Source organism: Blennius ocellaris (genome assembly GCF_963422515.1).
Source record: "Blennius ocellaris genome assembly, chromosome: 13".
In the NCBI taxonomy this organism is placed as follows: Eukaryota; Metazoa; Chordata; class Actinopteri; order Blenniiformes; family Blenniidae; genus Blennius; species Blennius ocellaris.
Window position 1 is genome coordinate 5,137,021 of NC_137662.1, and position 20,625 is coordinate 5,157,645.

At 41.4% G+C, this 20,625-nt stretch overlaps 1 protein-coding gene across 2 annotated transcripts in view; it reads left to right on the forward strand.

Annotated features, from left to right (window-relative positions):
* LOC308138609 (voltage-gated delayed rectifier potassium channel KCNH1-like) overlaps window positions 1-20,625 on the forward strand; it is a gene marked incomplete at both ends in the record, with an annotated part of 54,944 nt that overhangs the window by 16,842 nt on the left and 17,477 nt on the right. Inside the window, 5 exons of one of the 2 annotated variants that reach the window (XM_080507801.1) lie at window positions 1,458-1,850; window positions 6,899-6,925; window positions 9,301-9,458; window positions 14,504-14,775; window positions 19,523-19,722. In XM_080507801.1, coding sequence (XP_080363927.1) covers window positions 1,458-1,850; window positions 6,899-6,925; window positions 9,301-9,458; window positions 14,504-14,775; window positions 19,523-19,722 — 1,050 coding nt within the window. The remainder of the gene's footprint in view (window positions 1-1,457; window positions 1,851-6,898; window positions 6,926-9,300; window positions 9,459-14,503; window positions 14,776-19,522; window positions 19,723-20,625) is intronic. The other variant, XM_080507802.1, reaches the window with a different exon arrangement.

A 20,625-nucleotide genomic window follows, 5' to 3' on the forward strand; every position in this document is an offset into this window, starting at 1 on the left:
CGGTTTCTGTGATAACCTTCCTCTATCACTTTGCTTTAACATGTCTTTCCCACATTATTCAAATGTTCTCAAATCACATTGTAACAGCATTTTAAAGGGGTCTATTGAGGAGAAGAGAAAACTCTGCACAATGACAAATTATCAGCAGGGGAGAGTTTCAGAGCAACCTGATTGATTAGACGTGCAAGTACTTAAATGCCCAAGTCGATTTTTCTGTTATTTATACATTTCTGAAAACCATTTCACTCGTCATTTCAACATGTGAAGTACTTCAGACTCCCTGCTTTCCTTAAAGCGGCTTGTTTCATCTTTTGGCCTCTGAGAGTCGGTGAAAGCAGTTATCCACACTGAAGCGCACGTTTCGTTTCAGAAAACTGTCACGTTTACATGGCAACGTTTTGAATATGATGTTCGTCTACACAGAGATAGCAGAAAACGATGCAGTCAGCATGTTTGTTTTTGTAATGAAACCACACACACACACACACACACACACACACACACACACACACACACACACACACACACACACACACACACACACACACACACACACACACACACACACACACACACACACACACACACACGCATGCATGCAGAGAACTCACACTATATACATTAATGTTGGTGAGTACACAGACCTTCAAATGGACAAATAATAAAGTTAGAAAGCTGTAACAGGTGATTCTCAACTGTAAAACTATCAAGTCCATCTACTCGCACATGTGCAGGATAAGCATTTACCTTAGCTGTGGTTAGCAGTAGCAGCATTTCAGAAAAGTTGGGTTTTCTTCCGTCTACATGGAAGACGGAATTGGAGTGTTTTCAAGAAGTAACGTTTTCTCTCTTAAACACACAAAGTTGGAGTGTTGTCCAGAAATTCCCCCTTGGGAGCAATTTAAGAAAAAAATCTCCAGTGGCTCCGAGCACCGTTGTCATGTAAACAGACATCTATGAAAGTTTTCCATTTTCACTTGAATACGTTTTCATGTAAACGGGAGCTAAGTTATTGCTAAATTGGTTGAATATCAAGACTTCCTGTGTTAGATGAATGACTACCAAAATGAAAATTCAGTTTCACACTCAAAACTATAATTCAGGTTTATTGAGCTACATTATTGCAAAATTTGAAGCTGACATGTTTTTTTCGATATAGTTTTATATTAAAAATAGAGGTATTTGTACTTATACATACATTATGATCATGAAGTCTTAAAAAACAGATTTATGTAGATAAACTACTTTATTCCATTTTAAAACCATTTCTACTTTTATTTGACAATAGTCTGAAGATTCACAGATATTTCTACTTCTCTCACCGCTTCTTCTAGTACTTGTAGGACCCGTTATGAGCGGCTGAGCCATAACCAGTCGTCTGCAGTATTTCTGGCCTCCTGCTGTGTGCGTTGATTGGTCTGTGCCGAGTGTCACACGAGGCACCGTTTGTCCTCCAGGTACTGCAGCTGGGCTCGGACATCCTACCTCAGTACAAGCAGGAGACCCCCAAGACCCCTCCTCACATCATCCTGCACTACTGCCTCTTCAAGACCACGTGGGACTGGGTCATCCTCATCCTCACCTTCTACACCGCCATCATGGTTCCCTACAACGTCTCCTTCAAGACCAAGCAGAACAACGTGACGTGGCTGGTGGTGGACAGCATCGTGGACGTCATCTTCCTGGTGGACATTGTTTTGAACTTCCACACGACGTTCGTTGGGCCGGCCGGCGAGGTGATCTCGGACCCCAAGCTCATCCGGATGAACTACCTGAAGACTTGGTTTGTGATCGACCTACTGTCCTGTCTCCCCTACGACGTCATCAACGCCTTCGAGAACGTCGACGAGGTGAGTGCCGTGCTCCGACAAAGAAAGAGCCTGTTACTGCTTCTCAGGTGTTGAGTCACTGCTTGTTTTTTTTTTATTTTTAATGATCATTATTCGGGTGGCGACACGATTATTGATCGCGACCAAAAAGCCTGCTTGATTATTTTTTTCTTTCCTTTGTTTTTGATTACCACAAATAGTCAACAACTGTTTGAAAAATGACTCCAAACAACTCAACGTGTTGCTTGATTCCCAAAATAGATTTCCTATTTTGCGTTGTTGTGGTTAGTAAATGTGAAAATGCGTGTCTTTACAGGGTAGTGTTTATCTTAAATGATCTTAATGAAATTGATATACTGTGTATTTCTTTATTTGGTTCAATTGTGTGTTAACAGTTTAAAAAACATCAATGACTTTGAAATACATGGAGGGTTACTCCATGAACATGGCGGCTGGTTGTGACACAGTAAGCTGTTGACTGTGATTTATTGTTCGAAGTTATTTCATGAGGTAACTATCCACCAAGGCGTTAGTGAGGTTTTGCGCAGACGAAGGAAAAAATAACCAAAAACAACAGTGAGTGTGGTGCAGCTGAAGTTTTCTGTAATGGAATTATTTTATATATCTGAAAAAATGCAATGAGAATTTCACCCATTGAAGTATTTTTTATTTTATTTTTTTAAATGATTACACCTTCAAGGACACAGATTCCTTCTACAGATTAGATTGACCCTTTTTCCATCAGCGACGAATGAAAATATAAACTAGCTCCAGCGTCTACAAAGGGCAGAAAGAGCATTGATTGCTCAAGAAGGTTGAACCTCGGTATTTATAAAAGACTGTGGGAGATTGTCTACTGCAGTGTTTTTCAACCTTTTTTGAGCCAAGGCACACTTTTTTGTTTGGAAAAATCTGGAGGCACACCACCACCCGGAAATGTTAAAATGTGAAACTCTGTAGCCTAAATTAACAATATAAAGTCATTCTCATCAAAGTTTTATCAACAGGAATCAAATAAATACAGAAAAAAAGTATTATTTTTTTTTTAAATTTGTACTCAGTGTGAACCCTGGGCCTGTTTGGATGAACACAGAGCTGAGATCCTGGTTAACATTCTTCCTTTTCAAAAACTTCTCCATCACTGTCACTGACAGTACTTTGATACAAGATGGTAGCAGGAGGAGGTGGAGATTAACCAGACTGACCTCTATTAAGTTTCGATTTTACTGGCAAATTTATGTGCTGCCATCTATTGGCGAAGAGTATTTATACATGATTACTCTTCAACACACTGCTCTCACAGCTGACAGTGGCTGTGAGAGCAAATGATTTTTAGAAAAAAATGTGAAATTGGATAATTTCCCACGGCACACCTGACTATATCTCGCGGAACACCAGTGTGCCGCGGCACAGTGGTTGAAAAACACTGGTCTACTGTACATGTGGATGATGGCCTGCAGTTGACTGGCGTGGAGCCATCAGACTGTAACAGAAGAGCAGCGAAGACCTGGGATCTGAAGCGCGACCAAAACTAAAACCAACCACATACAGTAGATGACACATTAACACCGGTTTTAAAGAGGGATTTTAAAGTTGTAATGCAAATCTACTATCAGATAGTTAAAAATCTCCTTAATAATTCGGATTAAGTTGTGAGATTGACCTCATGTGACTTGATTGAGAGGCTGTTCTGTTTTCATACAAATCCAGCCCTGTTGAGTAGCGGCAGCGTACCAGAGCCGGATCGCTGTTCGCCGTAAACAAGGGGGCAAAAACAAGTCTGAACGAGCAGCATAACAACATGCTTGTTTGTGAATTTATAAACTGTCTACCATAGTGATGAGTGTTTGCTGGAGAGCCATCACAGGATCTTGAGATAATTGGCACATTTTAATTGGGGGAAGCGGCTTTTTTGCATCGTCGAACTGGGGCGCTGTCGACAGCTCTGCTGTGTCACCAATGCCCAAAAACCATTAACACCTTACAACGGCTGACAAAAGGACTGAATCATGGGAAAACTACCCGTGCTTGCTATTTTCTACGTCAGGTGTTTTGAAGTGGAAGGTTTGGATAAATTACAGTTTTTCTATTCCTTTGTGTGAATAAAGTCGGACGCGTGTTGGTGAATGAAACCTTAAAAGATTATTTACATCAGTTGTTGTTCGTTTACACATAAAGGAAGCTGTTCAGCATGATGCATGCTTTACACATTGACTATATTAACTTGCTCTACACTACCTCTGTCAATTGAAGTGATCTTTATGCAGCAAACACGACTCCTGCATCTGGTCGCGCTGTTCAGTGGATCTGTTGTCGCACACACAGACACACATTGATTAAATGGAGCCCTGGGGTTGTCCATTTGCTGGTTTTCATTATGTCAATGCATCATTGTGTGCGTTTGTGTGTGCCTAAATGCGTCATGTGTCATGGTGTGTGTGTGTATATGTGTGTGTGTGTGTGTGTGTGTGTGTGCTTGCGTGACCGCGGCCATGTAAAACGCTGTGATAGCATTTATCGGCGCAGTGTGCCACACAGTGAGCGTTTCGGCAGGGAGGGAAGGTGAAATCCAGAGCTGAAGCTTGCTGCCGGCCGCGTTTGCACGTCCAGCATTTTGGCCCTTTCTAGTCTTTCAATGCTTCAGCATCCTAAACGCTGACCAGTTGGAGCAGAAAGGTTCAGGGTCAGCCGGAGGGGAAAACAACCACCTTTTGGGAATTTAAACGATAACGTACATGTTATTCGATCTTTTCTGCATCGTCCAGAAAAAAAAAAGCAATATATAATCTGATTAACTGCCAATATTTATTAAAAACACAAAAGAACCAACCTGCTCTTTTTTTTCCGGAGACAAATGAGATGGACTGTATTTGCATAATGCCATTTTTCCCAAATGGATTTCACTTATATAGCACCCAAAGCGCCTCATCACATTCATCCATTCACACACCATTGGAGGCTGCAGCCATGCAAGGCGATGTCACGCCAATGGGAGCAGTTTAGGGTGCAGTGTCTTACCCAAGGGCACTTCGGCATGCAGATGAGTGGAGATGGGATTTGGATCTGCAACGTTCTGATTGGGAGACGACCAGACTACCAACCGAGCCACGCCACCCCAAGACAGAATTGTGGTGATTCGTGCGTCCAACGCAATTATTTTCTGATCGCTATCGGATGTTTGTGTCAAACTAAATGGGTCCTGCAATAATTGGTCAAATCAGGATTTATAGCTGCTGTTTTTTGCTTTGATTCTGTCTTAATAAATGTGATTATCTGTATTCTGGTCATCACATCTGGCATCTGGTTTGGTTCTCCATGACATGAACTGAATATTTTGGTTGAGAACTGGCCGTCCAAAGGGAAAACGCTGTGTGTTGAACTTTTGGCCCAATTTCAATGACAACGTGTCAAGTGAAAACATTGTCTTTGCGTTTACAAGGCACAGTCCATCTACAAAGAAACGTCAGTTAACATTAGCCCTGAAAAGATGTTGTAGTTGTCATGTAGGACCACATTTGGGTGCTGTTTTTTTATTTTTAATGAAACCGCACACGTATGCAGAGAAGTATACACTGCGAGGGCATGGATAGTCGAACAGTAAGAACAAAAAGAAGTAACAATAAGACGACCAAGTCCCAGGACAATATGGACCGGGTGTCATTACACTCTGGAGGTATTCATTGTTGTTATTGCTATTGTTGTACTCGTACATCCGCAGTTGTAGAGTTTTAGAAAAGTTGCGTTTTCCCCCATTTCCTTGGAGATGGAGCATTTTTGAGAAGGTGTGTGTGTGTGTGTGTGTGTGTGTGTGTGTGTGTGTGTGTGTGTGTGTGTGTGTGTGTGTGTGTGTGTGTGTGTGTGTGTGTGTGTGTGTGTGTGTGTGTGTGTGTGTGTGTGTGTGTGTGTGTGTGTGTGTGTGTGTGTGTGTGTGTGTGTGTGTGTGTGTGCGCGCGCGTGTGTCTATTTTCGCTATAACAACCAACAGTGGCCCAGCATGAAAACATTGTTTTCATCGAAAATGGACGTAGTTTTCAAAACGAGGCTAATCGGAAATCTATTTCTGAGACGAAAATGTAAAAGCCACTTGTTGTGTAAGCGAGGCCTTAGCCTCTTTTGGTTGTCATGAAGAAACACATTAGTTGATCTCAATATAGTCAATGATGAAAATGACGATTCTTCTTCTTCAGACCCAACCTGAATTCACTGATATCACAACAGATTTGATGTTGTGCACAACGAGGTTTGGTTTGATTTTGCCTTCATTTCTTAATGCTTGTTTTTCATTGAGGGTCAGTTGGAGCAGAATTTGTCTTAATTTTATTGTGTTTTGTCATTTACAAGCAGCACTTTAAACCTTTTGGCAGTTTTGTAGTTATTACATTAAAATAAAGCAATAAGCCCAGGTCAGTTGCAGCCCCGTGTTTGAGAGTACGGCTGTCTTCTGTACCGTGAGGTTGAGACGCGTCGCGGTTACCTCCGCTCTGGCTGTAAAAGCGGCGTCAAAGCTGTGCCCTCACGTCAGGATCACCTACCCCTTGCCGCAACAACTCACCGACTCCAATTTGTTAGAAATTGCTTTGAGGCAATCCGTGGCGGGGGTAAACGAGAGCGAGTCAACAATTGCCTGTGTTATGAAAGCGGCGCCGAAAACATCTTGCCACCGCGGACCGCGACGACTGACGTGAATAACTTCGATGGCTGTTTTCCCCAACAGGTTTCCAAATAGGGAAGAGAGGATCATTAACAAGGACCGCTGTCAAAGTTATTCTTGGTAGTTTTAAAGGGCCGCACTGACTGATGAATGTTTGCTGACACAGCGACTCCATTTTGCTGTAGTCTGGATGTAAGTGCATGTTGTGGTCCTGCTGCACAGGCTTCGCCACACAAATGCAGGTTTCACGTTTCTTTTCATTTGACCATTGAATGATTTTCTCATGTGTTTGATGTCTTTTTTTTGGCTCACATGTGCTTTGTTTTTGTTCTTCTTTTTCACCCCTCCGTTCTGTTTGCATGGCCCCTCCCCCTCTCCTTCTTCTGCCTGTGTTCATGCATGGGGACGTGATGGGAAGAATTGGAACCACCGAGCTGTCACTCAAGTAGGCTCCAGTTTGATTAGAATATATATATATATATAAACGAAAAGAACAGTATTGTGTTTCTTTTGCTCTTGTAGACCTTTAAACCCTTCATGTGAACCATCTGATTTTGTCAACGGTTGTTGAGTAGCCTTTTCTCTTTCATGCCGGGGAATTACGTTGCCTGAATTGTCTCTTGCAATATTTGAAAATGAAGATCAGCATCATTAAAGCTGCATGAAAGCCACTTACCTCTCCCCATCAGCTCCAATGTGCCACTTCTGACAAATGGATTACATCTAAAATGTAAAAAGGAAAGTCCTGGCGTTTTATGCAGGTTATTGAAGGGATCATCCAACGCAGCTGCATTGTATGAATCTCCTCTTTCTGTGGCATCTATTCTTAACTGGGCTGAAGTGAGAACCACAAGCTGCATACAGTATGTGTGTGTTGGTATGTTGAAGGTAAGATCCAGTGTGTCAGCACGATTAGGGTGTTCAGCTCTATCTCAAACTATTTACTGAAACAAAAGCCAACGGCAGTGTAGGGTTTATCACAATGTCGTTGAGGTTCTGAGTACAGAGTTAAGAGCCTCTCCATGGCTTCTCCACTGATCCCAGAGGTTTCCTATGGGTTTTAGGTCAGGGAAAAGTGCAGATCACTCCATTTGAGGTCCCCCAGTCTCCACCTGCTGTTCACTAATGCGTTGTCGTCCATGAAGATGAAATTAGGTCTGCGTCATTCATGGAGGCACAATGACTGGATTGACTGTTAGCAACACTCAGAAGTGACTGTATACCAATAAGGCAAAAACACATGTGCACTTTTGCTCCTCCCACAAATCCATGTACTCTACAAAAATCTTCTCATTAAAAAAAAAAAAAAAAAATAGATGTCCTTAATGTGCAGAAGTGATATGACTCAATCAAGGGTCTTCGGCTCGTCCCTCCCTGAAGCTTATACAGATGACAAGGTGACATCCGTCCACCTTCTGAACAGCTTTGTCCAACAGCAGTAAACCCTGGAAAGATCACAATGGTAAACAAACACATTCAGCCCTACAGGCCGTCCAGAGTCAGCAGTTAACCTTGGATTCATGTTTTTTTTTTTTTTTTTTGGATTGGGGAAAAATGCTGTGGAGTTTAGTGCTGAACTCCGTCTGCAGGCGTGATTGAGTTGTGTCGGCGTCTCGGGGCTGTAAAGCGATTTGAGACACGCTGAAGCCGAGGCGTCTCGATCAGATCAAGTGACAGTGAGCACTGCAGTTGTACTCACATTGCAGACCACAGCGCATTAACAAAATCAATAGCTCAGAATACCAACAGCTCTGAGCTGACGGGATCGCTGGTGTCTGTTCGAATCACAGAGTGCGAGCTTCACCGCGCGGCTGGGCCGAGCCGACGTTTAGCTGCTGGTTACATAACAGCTGGAGTTGTAAAGTGTTATCAGATTGTTTGGGAAGGCGGCTCAAGATCAGCTCAACAAACACTTTAAATTTACTTCATTGCAAGCTGTGGCATATTCAATAATTTGCACAGGATGAACTTCATTCATTTAGAAACAATTCAATTAAGTCGGTCCAACTATTTTCAACTGTTTTCCTTTTTCTGTGTGTTTCTCCTGTAATAGTCATTTTGACACAATATCATTTATTATGCTCACGGCCAGTAGTTTTCAATAAAATCTAATGCTAATATTATTTTTGGTCACTATTGCCTCCTTCTAAAATGTAAAGCATACTTTGTAGGTAAGTAATTTTTTTATCCTGGACTGTAATGTTTAGATTAAAGAAATCTCTTTCACCTGGCCAACTATGTGCAACAGCATTTACAAAACGGTCCCAAAAAACACATTTAAAACAGAAAAAGACAAAAAAAAATGACTGGCCATTAAAAAAAACCCAATTGCAATCAAATTCAACTTTAATTTGGTTCAGAAAAGAAAACTGATTGTGTTTTAGTCTCTAATAATTTTTTGTCAGTTTTTGCTAAAAATTCTGAACACTAAAACCACAAAGGAGTATATAGGTAATTTATAAGATCAGAAACTTTTTAGCATATTACCTGACCTAAATACGGTAACCAGAATTGGAGCGGTTGAATGGACGGGTTCATTTCTTTTAATTGTCACATATGACATATTTATGAACTTGAATCATGAGTTTTCATGGTGGTTTTATCCACTGTCAAATAATAAAACGAATAATAAGCTTATGACATAAAAGGGGTTGTTGGTATGTAGCTATATTGTAAAAAAAAAAAAAAAAAAAGTGAAATCTTGAGTTGTATTATAGACTCTTGGTAATTAAGTGTTTGACAAATGTTAGCTGAAATGTGTAATTTATCCCTATCTTAATGTTGTTTTGATTTGTGCCTCTCTTGTTCCTGGACCTGTAGGGGATCAGCTCCCTCTTCAGCTCCCTGAAGGTGGTCCGACTCCTCCGCCTGGGCCGGGTCGCCCGTAAGCTGGACCACTACATCGAGTACGGGGCGGCCGTCCTGGTGCTGCTGGTGTGCGTGTTTGGACTGGCTGCTCACTGGCTGGCCTGCATCTGGTACGTCAACGACTCCCATCAACGTGTTTCTATTATTACATTTAACCCCCCCACCCCCCCGCCAAAAAAAAACAAAACACGACACTTGAATGTGTTGAAAGTGTGTGTAAACATTACATAACATGATGCGCTGCATTACCAGCACAAACCAGCCGCCACAAATGAGGTCATTGATTAGGATAATTAGCCACATTAATTAGGAGATACTTGTTGGTAACATGCTTGTTTTTACACATCAAAACTCGATGTTTTCCACTGGCTACGAGCCATAAAGAGTTGTAGCGCTTTCAAAAATGTGTGTTTTTTTTTTTTTTTTTCCCCTCCTCTTGTCATTAATATGCAAATGTATGAAGCAGAAGCCTCCAAAGTCTAATCAGATCATCTACTGCACAGGGGACAGGGCTGGTGGAAGCAATAAAAGTTTCCATCATGCGTTTAGCTTGATTTATGTTACAGAGAATGACAAAACACACTTAGCCGCAGACTAACAACTTCATGTCCTGCATACGAACGAGATACCAGAATATATATTGATGACTTGGATGAAAATCCAGAGCAGCCACATTTGCTCACAATCACACATTTTCACACATTAAAACACTTATTTTCCATTCGGCGTTGTGTTATGTCAAGTCCGCTTTAGTTGTTTTTACTATTGTAGTTGTTTCATCCCCTCATGGTTTCTGGTGTCCTTGTATTTATTGTTTAGGTGTCATTATGAGTGATTTACTTAATGGCGTGTTTATGTTTTTATGTTTCATGTCTGATTATCTGGTTTCCTGCTGTTAATCCACAAGTTTGATCCCCCTCATGTTTTGTGTCCTTTTGTCTTCATCATGAATATTCTTGTGTCTCGTCGGCTGTGCCAGTTTGCTTCCAGCCATTCTTTGGTTTGTTCATGTTTATCTACGTCTCCTAAACTACATTTTCCTGTTTTCTGGCCACTTGTTGGACTACCCTGGCTTGTACCGAACCCTACTTCCAATCCTTACTGCAGCAATACATCCAAGTGTGTCCTTGAGTCGGGCATTTCTACCCCGTACATGTCAACGTCTCATCCGCATGAACGGCAGGTCCCAAGTTTCCATTAACCTAATTGCTCAAAGCATAAAACTGCCTTTGCGAGCTTGCCTTTTCCCATAATTCAAGAGACCGAGCCACCGTCTTCCATCACCCTCTGGTACATTTCTTGCACTCACCTGCTGTGCAGATGGGTCAGAATGGCCACCCTGAGTCTGCAGCTATATATAGCTTCACTTGCAAGTGTGATGTACTTGTTTATATTGAAAGCTGTCTATCAGAACTGACTTGGACCAGCCTTCACTTCCTGCATGCATGTTGAGGCTGTTGGTGACCATTTCACCGAGCCATTACCCTCTCTTCTTTAGGCCTGTTTTGGTAAATACTGACCACAACAAACACAATTGGAGCTGCAGTTTTGGAGATTCTCTGTGAAACTCGTACAAATTCGTACATTTGCCATGTTCTCTTTCTGCTCCTGAATTTAATACCTGCACTACGGAGCCATAAAGACATACTCAGTGGTCATAATGTTGTGGCTGACCCGAGTAAAATTCTTCATTGTAGATCATTTAGTATTTTATGATTTACTGCCCTCGAAAAATTTAGTTCACATCCATACAAATATTCACAAATACACACATTCTTGGTTTTTTCCCCTCCTCCGCCTGTAATTCATAATATGAACAAGACAAAGTTGATATGAAATCCAGATGCAAGATATCAAATTCGGGCTCGAGCTGCCGTCGTATAAACTGTCCAGACAGTGTAATCAATCTTGTATGGATGAAGCTGGTGATGCTCCAAAACCAGACTGCGATCCCAGTAAAAATAGCTCCTGTATCGTTCCCCTCATTGTGGTTCCTGTGGTTGCCATGGTCACACGCCGAGCCGCGTTGTCGAGTTGAGAAAAGTTAAACCATCATCAACTCGGCTGACAGGAGCGGCGGTAGCGGTAGCAGCCTCCCTTTTCTCTCGTCTGCTGTCATTTCTTCATTTTTTTCCCCCCTTCTTAACACCGGGAAGAAAGGAGGGTGGCTGCAGACGAACACCGGGGCTGTAAATGTGAAAATGTAAATCCTGCTCCACAATTGAAAAACTGTTTAGCTTTATTTCCGCAAGGCTCAATAAAAATTATTCAAATGACACCGTCTTTATAGGGGGTGGGGGGGTGGGGGGGGGGGATTGCTCACAGCTGAGGAGGCATGCATCCTGTAAGCAGGCATGCAGAAAGCAGGATGGAAAACCAGGAGAGTAGAGTGTTTGTTGCATCATCAGATTCATCTCATTTATATTCAGACGCGTCATTTCTTCTCATTTTCAAGGTATTTTGTGAGGAGGCAGGTGTCTCAAGTGTTTCTTATGGGAACAATGCAGTCGGATGTAAATGAAGAAGCATTTCTCTTATAGGCATATAAGATGTGCACAGAATCAGAATCATTTTCATGGTACACCTCAGAGGTATTTATGTAGTCGACTACTGACTGCATATTTTCGACCAGTGTTGCAACCATGACCTGAGATTTGTTGTTCCTGGAGGAGGAATCCGGACAAACAGGAGGCCGACATTTTGAACGTTTTGAGTGAAACTACAGTGAATGAATATTCTTTGGACTCTTGTACTTGTGACATCTTCTAGAGCCGCTTGAACCCACACAGGGATCTCTTAGCATATCAATACTGTTTACTTTTATTTACATCATCATCTTGAAGAAGGAGGAAAGCAGGCATTTTTAAAAGTACAAGTACGTCTCAAAAAGTACAACGGACAGTAGAGTCATACACTGTCATATATTAATGTACAGTAACAGTATTTGACTTACAAAAGCTAAAAAAGCCAGTGTTCAGGTTTTTTGGCATACAGAATAAAGACTTTTAACAACTGATATGCAGAAGATGTATATAAGCTCATACAAATGTAAAACTGCTTTTGCCAAATCTCCCTTCACTGTAATCGCAATGGGTCAGTGGGACACACTCCCAACAGAGATTATTGCACGTACTACAGTTATATACTACATTTAAAGCATTTGTACATTTAACTAAATAATGGCTTCTAGAAAATCAAACTTGCACTCATGATCGGTAACGATGTCATGAGGGAGCGGCCGTTCACCTGAAGAAGGGATTGACGGAAAATTTTATAATGTTTCAACCTTGTTTAAAGTAATTGTGTGTTAATGGTGATGTTAAAATGTATAAATCCATGGTCACACTTACATGTTCATCTACATTTAAAATCAGTATTTGTACTGTAACATCAACCTGCCATGTGGCTACAGGTGGAAATGAGCATTTTTACTATAAGCTGGTACAATGCATCTTTCCTTTTGGTCGATGTTAAATTGTACACGGTCAATTTCCAAATAAAAATCATACCATACCATTCAATGTTAACTTTGTTTGCATAACTTAACCTTAACAGTAAAATATTTCCCTACTTTATTTTAAGACCTCCCCTCAAGCCCTGTGCCTCTCCTCCTCATTCCTGTTCTTAAATATATAGAATGTGCGGGTCTAATGTGCAGCATTAATGTGAACCATTTCAACACTAAACTGGGAAAAAAGTAACTCATTCGTCCTGATGGAGCATCTCACCACATAAATATTCAGAAGACTTGAGGTATTGCTGCTGATCACGTAATAAAAACCTTAATCAAACCTTTATAGTACTGTGTAATAATGAAATAATTATTGAAAATGTATCTTTAAATAAAAATCAACTATAGATCAATCATCACCCGTTCTCCTTTATGGATTTATCATAATCTTTCATAATCATAATAATATAGTTTTTAAAGTTTAATTCACACCCTAAAACTCCACCTCCTCTCGTGTCTCTTCTCTGGATGGATTACAGTTCATCTCATCATGAAAATAGTTAATGTTTCAAAACTATTAGGAGTTAATGAGTTAATGAGTCTCACTCATCAATTTATGACCTAAACTGATCTTCATCAGTTTCTCCACCGTCTATTGCTTCACCTGCTTCACTCCTCTATGTTCTATCCTTCTCCTGATCAGACATTTTACACATAATATCTAATATAAAGTCGTACATGTTGATAAATGTTGGAGTGACTAAGTTCTCCTTGTGTCGTATAACATTACTCACAATATTACTCTAATAAAAGAACAACTTGTGCTGCAGTTTCAGCCTTTTCTTCAGTGGTGTTGTACTGAAATAAGATGTTAAACTATAGTGTCCAGTGTTGATGACACTCAGGAACACTGACAAAGTCAGCAGTTCAATAAAGGACCAGTGTCCAGGATTAAGACTTCATTCAACACATTTTGTTCCTCAACATGAATGTAAGCGAACAACATGGCGTTATAAATAAGCCTTATTCATGGCAGTGTTCCTTACAAGCTGTTTTACCTGCTTCAAATGAAGTTCTGTAATTACAAACCTGCTGTCCACTGCGGCTGTACCCCTCCCCCCACCCCCCCCCCCACATCCATCTCTAAAAGCCATGAAATAAAGTTTTAATAAGAGATTTTAAAGAGCAAACAGGACTTGATCATAAAGTATTGCAAAAAATATTGGATTTGGACGAGAGCATGGGGAAAACGGGAGTACAGATGCATTAAAATTTCACCATGTGAGAGTACATGTACTTTCACTGCAATAAACATAAAGAGTTTTGGGTAATTTATAGAGCTCTCAGCGGATATTTCACGTGAGTGCATTGGAGGAGCAAACATGTCATTTTATAGCAAAAGTATATTTTAGTATGTGATAAAATTATTTCCGTTTGATCTGCATTTACACTTTAATCATCACAGTGACAATGACTTTAGGTAAAGATGATTTTGGCTTCATTGTGGTAGAAATGATCAGAAAATGTCAACTGTTGTTCTCCCTTTTTGAACACAACTTAGAGGATGTGGTGACCGTACTGAGAAGCTGCTGTTACAAATACCTGTCACACCAATGAATCTTGCCTGTGGTTAGATCATCCCTCCATCCATGGATGCGTTCAGTGTGAATACGAGGATCAATAAGTCCGCTCTTTGCCCCTCAGGTACAGCATCGGCGATTACGAGGTGATCGACGAGGAAACCAACATCGTGCGCGAGGACAGCTGGCTCTACATCCTGGCAGAGACGGTGGGAACGCCGTACCGCTTCAACGCCAGCGGCTCTGGGAAGTGGGAGGGCGGGCCCAACAAGGACTCGGTCTACATCACCTCGCTGTACTTCACCATGACCAGCCTGACCAGCATCGGCTTCGGGAACATCGCCCCCACCACGGACGGGGAGAAGATCTTCGCCGTGGCCATGATGATGATCGGATGTGAGTGGGTGGCATGCTTTTTTTTTGTTTTTTTAAAATCCCGGCTGTAATGCAGCGGCTATGTGATATGACACTTAGCTATGCTCTTTAAAGCCACGACCCACTGAGGCAGGTGAATAAGTGAATTATGAATGGAGCCATCACATTTCAGAAAATACAATTTTACACATCATTAGCTGAGCAACACTTCTAACGTGGAATTTGCAGCTCGGATTGAATAGAATCCACTGGCAGAAACGCCGAGTGCCATTTTTATTTAATTTACAAGATCAGAAGCCTGTGAGGCTTTCACTGCCTCTGTCCCCTCTGTGCAAGATATTTAAATCTTTTTAAAGTAAAACTCACCTGAAAATCTTCACTCTATCCTCCGGCAAATGTATTATACATGAGAAGAAAAAGCTGATATTTATACACATTTACATGATTTTACCATTTTTACATTATATACAATGGATTTTCATGTTATTCATAACATAGCTGCATCTAAACTTGCACAGTTTTGTGTGCAGGGTTTGTGACACTGTATACACACACAATTGACAGTATATTACAAATAGAGTCTCTCTCACACCCGTGAACACATGTAGGGCAGCGCTAAAGTAGCGTCACAGCATCATGACTTGTGTCGTCTTCCGATTGGTCTTCAGGCCCGTTTGTTGTGCAAACGCGTTAAGACAGGAAGCCTTTTCTTGCATGTGTAGGCAATAGAGTTATTAATTAATCCCAGGGGGAAATTCTGTAAATCATGAATAAGACACAGTAATACAGAAGTTTTTTTCCCCCCATTCAGTTATTAAGGTGTTTTTTTTAATGGATTTCACTGTCGTGAGTTTCTTCCAATATGTTGTGAATACAGTGTCTTAGCCTTAATCTCATTGTGGGTTCGGCCTCTGTGCTGAAATTTCATCCTTTTTTCCAGGAGCTCAAACTGCGATAAATAAATATGTGCAGGGTTTCAAGCAGGATAGTGAATCACAGGAGTTGCATAACATCTTTTTGTGGGGTTTGAAACCGCAAAACGCATTGATGCAGTATGTTATTATGAATATGACATACACACTATGTGGGATTCACAGCAATGTAATGAGCTTCAAGACAATTTTTTTTTCTTTCTTTTCCTCAATTTTGAGTTCAGGCAGCTTTCCTCCAGTCTCATCTGCGCCGCTGTCGCCTCTCGTCGGTTTAATTCAGTGACATGTACAGTACAGCGTGTCACTCTGGCCTGGATTAGACTCATTACCTGCATGCGCTGGGAGATATTGTGCTGAATTATTGAGGTTTTCTGCGAGCGTGTTTATGAAACACCTCCATGAAGTAAAATAGTGAATCAGAAGGCTGCTTCTCAGAGGACGACGCCACATTTCTTCTGCTTCACTGATGGCTTAAAAGTCTTAAAATATAGGTTTTGTTGAAGTGAAACACCTTTAGCACGAGTAGTTTGTATCTGCGATACTCTTTTGTGAAAATTAACGGGAGTTTTACCCTAAAAAAAAAAACCCAAAACAATAAAAGTATTCTGCTAAGAAGGAGGCAGATTTTCCTTTTCCCACCATCTCAATATTTATAAGGTGTCTTGTGCTGCTGTGGCTCATTACACAGTGTGACTGAACGCACGCAGCAACACCTCCAAGCAATAACTGACACTGCCAGATCAATTTAGTAGAGCACTCCCTCCGATCCCTCCGCAATCACCGCTCACCTCCGCTGCACTTTTTCAGCGGCAGTCTGATCCCTGAGACCGGAGAGAGGACCACAAGCAACCCCCTCACACCTCCACCACCTCTGCCTCTTTATTTCTGTTTCACTCACTCTCTCCCTCCTTCTCTGTTTCTAGTTTTTTTATTTTTTTTATTCCTATTTTCTTAGTCTCTTTCGTTGTTTCTCAGTTCCCCACTTCATTCATGTTTTTCTCACTCTTTATCCTCTCCATAGGTATTTTAGTCTTTTTGTTTCTCCTTGTTTCTTTTTGTTTCTCTCTGTTTCTTGCTCTCCGTCTCTCTCTTTCTGGCTCTATATTTTTTAAGAACTCACATTGTTCTGTCCTTCTCTTTCACCATTTCACTACATACTCTCTTTCTGCTGCCTTTGTCTCTTGTTCTGTCTTTCTCCTTTTGTTTTCCTGTCTTTGTCTTTGTCTCCTCTTCTCTGTCCCTCTTTTTCTGTCTCTTTCATTCTCATGTGTATTTGTCTCTTTCTCTCATGTTTTCTGTTATTCATATTGTCCAGTTATCCTTCACTGTTTCACTCACTTTCTTTCTTCCTCTCTCTTTTAGTCTAGATCTGTTTTGGCTTTTTTTCCTCTCTCTATGACGTTCTTCCTCTTATTTTCTATTATCTCTCTCTTCAAGTCTTTCCCTCTTTTACCCTCTCTCCATCTCTCTTTCCTTCTATCTCGTCCTCTCTCCTAACCATTTGACTACTCAGTTTCATGATTACGGTGAAAATGTTGAAACTCGTCTGCCGGGCTCTTCTTGCTAAAAAAAAAAGAAAAAGAAACTACATTGTGAAATTCAATTTATCTGAAATACCTTTTCAGTAAGAAAACAGTAAACGCAGCGAGCCTGGGGAGGATCGGCTTGTAGATGCTATCTCGTGCAGTCCGCTGCTGTTCTCTATGAAATATGGATGCCCTGATACTGTTTCTATTTTTACCAGCAGCTCTGGATCGGTGCTGGCAGGAGAAGATCACAGTGTGACGAGGGATTGCAGGGTAGCATGGGGGAAGAAGGGAGGAAGAGGAGAGGAGGATTGTGTGTGGAGGAAGAAGAGAGGGGTTGTGGGTGGGTGGGTGGGTGGGTGGAGGGGGTACGATGCATATGTCCTGTTTCTATAGCAACCGTTGGCCTGGGGCTGGAGTTTTCTGACAACTGTCTTTTAACTACAAACAAGCCAGCTGTTGGTTGGTCGGCGAAGTTGTGCACATCAGCAGGAAGGGAGCGGTGGAGAGACGAGATGAAGGCGCGTTCAGCGGGGAACGATTGAGTTTCCTATTGTTTTTCTTCTTCTGCCGCTCATCAGATGAGCCCGCTGGAGCAAGCGCCTATCACAAAAACTCACGCAACTCCAAAAGGAGGGAATTGTTACATGAACTCAAGATTTAATAGGCTCAGCCTGCTTTCTATTACCCACCCCCCCCCCCCCCCCCCCACACACACACACACACACACACATACACACAGACCCCCCCCCTCCCATCTTGATGTGTAACACAGAGTATACATGACAAACAAAAACACGTTCTTTGCGTTGAGGCGATAAAGAACATCACGCCATCCTGCAAGGCTCGATAACGTGGCTTTAACGCGGAGCGACGAGGGACCAAAGGATGAAAGTTGTGGTTCTCTTCGTCCTTCAGGAGTTTTAAACATTTTTTTAATTAGTATTATTCCCTGTGCCGTTTTTCAGCACTTTGATTGTGCGCTATGAGATAAACAAACAAACAAAACAAACGCACACACACACACACACACACACACACACACACACACACACACACACACACACACACACACACACACACACACACACACACACACACTCGCAGGTTACTGTCATCATCTGAGGATAATTGAAATGTGTGGCTGGCATGTTTCCTCTCCGTCCCTTCTTGCAGGGCTAATTAGGGCTCCATTGCCAGGAGATCACTGCTCTCACACACACACACACACACACACACACACACACACACACACACACACACACACACACACACACACACACACACACACGCGCGCACGCCAGACGTCTGACGGCTTTGATCCACACTCGCACGCCAGCTGTTGCACCAGTTCAACCACACAACCACCTCCGAGGTGATCCGCTCACCTCTCTCCTTCCCCCTTTCTTCAACAACACCAGAAAAGAAAAAAAAAATAAACCTCCCTGATTTAGTAGGACGGAGCTGCCTGCAGATAGATGGTTTCATACCCTCGAAATGAAGCCGTAATTATTGTTTTTTTCCCCCTTTTGGCCACAGCTTTGTTGATTATATTTGGAGGCAATGATGGGTGGAAATTGTTAATTTCCCATGTGATTGATTAAAGCATTTACCAAATAAAACAATATTAGCTCTTATGGCACAGAAGATCTCGTATATCATGCAATATTATGTTAATATGAAAAAGAAACCTATGTTTCTAAGCTCTTAGGTCTCATTTAAAGTTAGTTTCTTTTTCTTAGTATAAAAATTGAAGCCATGTTATTGGTAATGCTACTTTTTAAGTTCTGAAAAAAAGAAACATTTAACTGCATTTTAAGCAGATTCGTCGAATATTTTCACATTTTTATTTATTCACAAGCAACTATTTTCTACCTTTTTAACACTTACAAGTAAGTTTAAAAGTGATATTTTAAACGTTTGTCAAGCTGCTTGTTTTTCCTTCATCCTTTTTAACAAAAAACTTTTGCACATGGTGGGGAACCACAAATGTCCAAATGTTGTGAAGATCTTTTTAAAAGATATTTGTCCTTAGAAATTGAGATTGATTGTCTTTATAATTGAGATTTTTGTAGCAGTTGTTGATTGCACGGATTTGACGGACCAGGTTTGATGGGATTTTGTTGCATATCTATATGAGTTTTTACACATAATGTGTTGAAATATTTGATTTTACATGTTGGGTAACCAATAATACTGATGTGTATAGTTTATCCCCCAGTGCGAAAGCTGCCACAGATCTTATCTTGCTCTTAGCAGTGAATGAAGTACTTTAACTTCCCACTGTCCATCTTCTCCATATTTCTGCAGCCCTTCTGTACGCCACCATCTTTGGTAACGTGACCACGATCTTCCAGCAGATGTACGCCAACACAAATCGTTACCACGAGATGCTGAACAGCGTCCGCGACTTCCTCAAGCTCTACCAGGTCCCCAAAGGCTTGAGCGAAAGAGTGATGGACTACATCGCCTCCACCTGGTCCATGTCTCGGGGAATCGACACTGAAAAGGTACGTCAGATTGCAACCACTGGCTGTTTCACCGAAATCCACCCAAGAATGCAAGCAGTGATAGTTACAGGATAAAATTTGACTTTAATAATTCAATAATCCCATCTTGAGTCGTGATTTCTTTTTTTTGCGTGTGTGTGTATAAACATGTATTAACCAGGAGGTGTTATATACATAGAATGTAAATAAATGCCACATGGTTAGCATAATGAAGATGATATTTATTACTGTCAGGCAAAACAAGGCACCCTGCCATCAAACAGAGATGTGATGTGGTGTTAGTGGGCTTGTAAATGAATGTGACCACCAGCTGAATTCATATGACGCTAAAATGATGTGAACGTGTGGAAATGAAGCTTTCACAGCTGAGAGCGAATCTACTGAACCTCTGCCCGTTTGGTTGATTTGAAGCCAGAACGCATCCATGTCGCCACATTCAATTATTTGAGGATTTTACCTCTGATTTGAATACCGACTGCTGGTTAATATGAGGAACCCTTCAGATGATGCTCTAAGGTTCGTGTAAATCAAACTCATAGTTTTCCCCTTTCTTGTTCTGCGTCCATGTATCATTTATTTGTCTCGCTGCTGGCCACATTGAAGGGTCTAAAAATGGCTCATAATCCCTCTCTGCTTGACGTTCGTCATCTGAGGTTTGTTTTAAAGGCATGGCCATTCATCCTGTTGATTAGGTCTACTTGAACTACGCATTGCCACTCGGTGACGCGCTGCAGCGAGGCTCTACCACGTCAGAGTCTTCTAATGTGATTAATCTGAAAGTGCCTCGTTGTCAGGAAGTCATTATTGGTAAAGAAAGGTGATGTATTATTTGCTGCATAGAAATGCTTCTTTTAATGATGGACAATCGCACAAACCTCTGCAAAACTCGGTTGTTAGCGCTTT